The following is a 2,598-nucleotide window of genomic DNA, read 5'->3' on the forward strand; positions in this document are numbered from 1 at the left end:
CCATGTCGATCACATACCTCTATCCGGAGACAATCAAGGATCGATCTTCATTGCATCGAATCCTGTGACGGAGTCAAGGTCAAAGCACATTGACATCCGGTATCACTATATCCGTGAGGTACATGATAAAGGAATCGTTGATGTCTTCTATATAGACGGAAACGACAATCCTGCGGACATCTTTACCAAGAACCTTGGTGTAGTGAAGTTCTTGAAATTTCGCTCACAACTTGGTCTCCGCTTCCCAAAGTCCAGAGCTGCTTAAAGCGCCTGCTACGCTTGCGTAACCATTCGGATACTTAGCGAGGGGGAGTGTTGAACAGGCGCTGGTTTACACAGCTTGCCTAATACAGCCGTCACAAGATATGGAACGGCACAGCCGGTTACTGCAATAACCGAGGCTGTACTACTCACGTGGTACACACACACAGCTTCGCTGTGTACGCACTGCTTCTCTGTGTGACTGTGCATCCTGGGAATGTACTGTATAGTACTACGTAGCCACAGATGTACAGTAGTATATATAGGGGACCTCTGTACCCCCAATCTACAGTTCAGTTCACTCGAACGTCTCCTCTCATCGCTCTTACAAGCCTCTTACAATCAACCAACCCTTCTAGGTGAGTTTCAGGCTATCCGCTGTCGTTGCCACCCGTGGGAGAGGCTTTCGCTCCCCGGGTTCAACAATCGAGGCGTGCATCCGTGAGTCCATAGTGTGCCCCCGGATGAACTCCACGCACTGACGCATGAACTTATGGAAGGTCTGGGCATTGGCCTCGCCGTTGTACTTCTCCGGTCGCTCAGGTTTGAGCACCGGCTTCTTGGTGCGCTTTTTCCTTTTCTTACGGGACTTCCGTGAGGCTCGGCGAGAGCTCGTAGACTCACTCTCTTCGGCAGAGCTCGTATCACCGCCTTCTGAAGGTTCAGAAGAGGATGAGGATGAACTGCTAGAGCCGTCCGAGGGATCTCCGCCCGTGATGCCAGCGAAGGCCCGTTCTAGGTAGCTGCCAGGCTCCAGCTGGGCCACCGGCCGCAGAGACGATGCCCGGTGAGCAGGCCCGAGACTCTTTCTCCCAGCTTCGGATTCCTGGGAGACAACAGTGCCCTTGGCCTTTCGGGCCTTCTGCGAATCCCGCTTCTTCTTACGAGCGGCCTTACGCTGCTCTGCTTCTTCCTTCAACCGAGCCAGCTCCTTGCGGATTTCCTGGAGCTGCTCCGTGAGGAGGCGGTTAGCCTCCTGGCTAGCTGAGCGACGAGGAGCGGCCATTATGGCTTCCTCGACCTCACTCGCCTCGGACGGGGTTGAAGCGCGGCTTGTAGTGTATGAGGAGCCCGACTGGGTAGATCCACCCGGTGTAGTAACCGCCGTCGGCTCACGTTCTGAGTCCTTCCGCCCTTGCTTTCGAGCTTCCCAATACTCCAGCATGGCACGCTGCTCGTCTGTATCGTAGTTATCAAATATATTGTGATGCCCAGTACTATACAACTGCAGCTCGCGCCTCTGCGCGTTAGGGTCTAGCTCATCGTCTGGGATGCCCGAGGCACCCCAGTTCCGTGCATCCACGGTCTTCCCCTTGTCCCGAGAGGGACCCTCACCCCGATGCTCGGGAGAGAGGGAACGCGGGCGAGTCGTCTCGACCGCTGCCATCCGGCAGGAATAGCGGTAACGTTCCGCTGGAGTAAGGCTCGCGGCGGCCGTATCTACGGCCGCCCGCTGAGGAGAAGTGAGTACGGGGCCGTCCTGCGCAGTGACGGGATCCCGAGCAGGCGGAGCGGCGTCCGCACTGCGAGCACGGCGGCGCCGTTGGACTGGGATCCAAGGGCCGCCGTCGTCGTCAGAGCCGTCCTCGACGGTCACTGGATACTTCCGAACGCCCTCGCCGGCGTCGGAAACGGGAGAGTTTAAAGCCCTCGGGGCATCTGCGTCTGCAGTCACCAGCCCGGCTACTATAGCGGAGGACTGGGAACCCGAGGCGGGAACACCACGCTCGGTTCCGGGGCTGACACCACCGGTAGGGGACTCGGTCCCAGTAAGAGGGCTACCTGTGGCAGGTATGTCAGCCGTGACTGCTGCAAGGGGCGGCTCACCTGGTACCGAAGGCTGAGCGGCCGAGAGAACCTCCGTGCCCGGCGGGCGACGTCTGAGGTTGTATCTAATAGACATGTCTGGGTTTTTATAATAGTAGGTTAGCTAACAAGGAGAGAGAGAGAATAGAAGCGTGCGATATAGGTCGTCGAAAGGAGTCCCGAGTTGATCAGACTCGGAGGGGGCCCAGTCGACGAGAGAGAGAGAGATAGAGACGAGAGTGAGAGATGGTTGTTGTCGAGAGACTAGCTGTCAAAAATATGACGCGCTCGCTGGCCCGAAGGGGTAGGTGGCGCGTCACGAGAGGGAGAGAGGTTCGCTCGAGGGATAGACAGGGTATGAGTATCTCGATTGAACGCTGGAGTTTGTACATACAGATCTGGGTTTATATACGGTTCATGGGCGCTATAACAGCTCTAAGGTTCGGGAAGACTCGGGCTAGATACGAGTGAGATAAGAGAAGCTGAGAGATCGAGGAGAGACTAATCCCGAAGCACGGAGTCGATTCAGGT

The 2,598-nt window shown here is 56.7% G+C and overlaps 1 protein-coding gene across 1 annotated transcript; it reads right to left on the bottom strand.

Annotated features, from left to right (window-relative positions):
* Positions 1-616: 616 nt before the first annotated feature.
* Positions 617-2,164, bottom strand: DICSQDRAFT_173133 (uncharacterized protein; the record flags this gene model as incomplete). The annotated part of the gene is made up of 2 exons (XM_007368930.1): positions 617-2,043; positions 2,089-2,164. The coding sequence occupies 2 exons, from the start codon at positions 2,162-2,164 to the stop codon at positions 617-619; spliced, it is 1,503 nt and encodes a 500-aa protein (XP_007368992.1).
* Between the last annotated feature and the right edge of the window lie 434 nt (positions 2,165-2,598).

Source organism: Dichomitus squalens, assembly GCF_000275845.1.
Source record: "Dichomitus squalens LYAD-421 SS1 unplaced genomic scaffold DICSQscaffold_41, whole genome shotgun sequence".
NCBI classification, from domain to species: domain Eukaryota; kingdom Fungi; phylum Basidiomycota; class Agaricomycetes; order Polyporales; family Polyporaceae; genus Dichomitus; species Dichomitus squalens.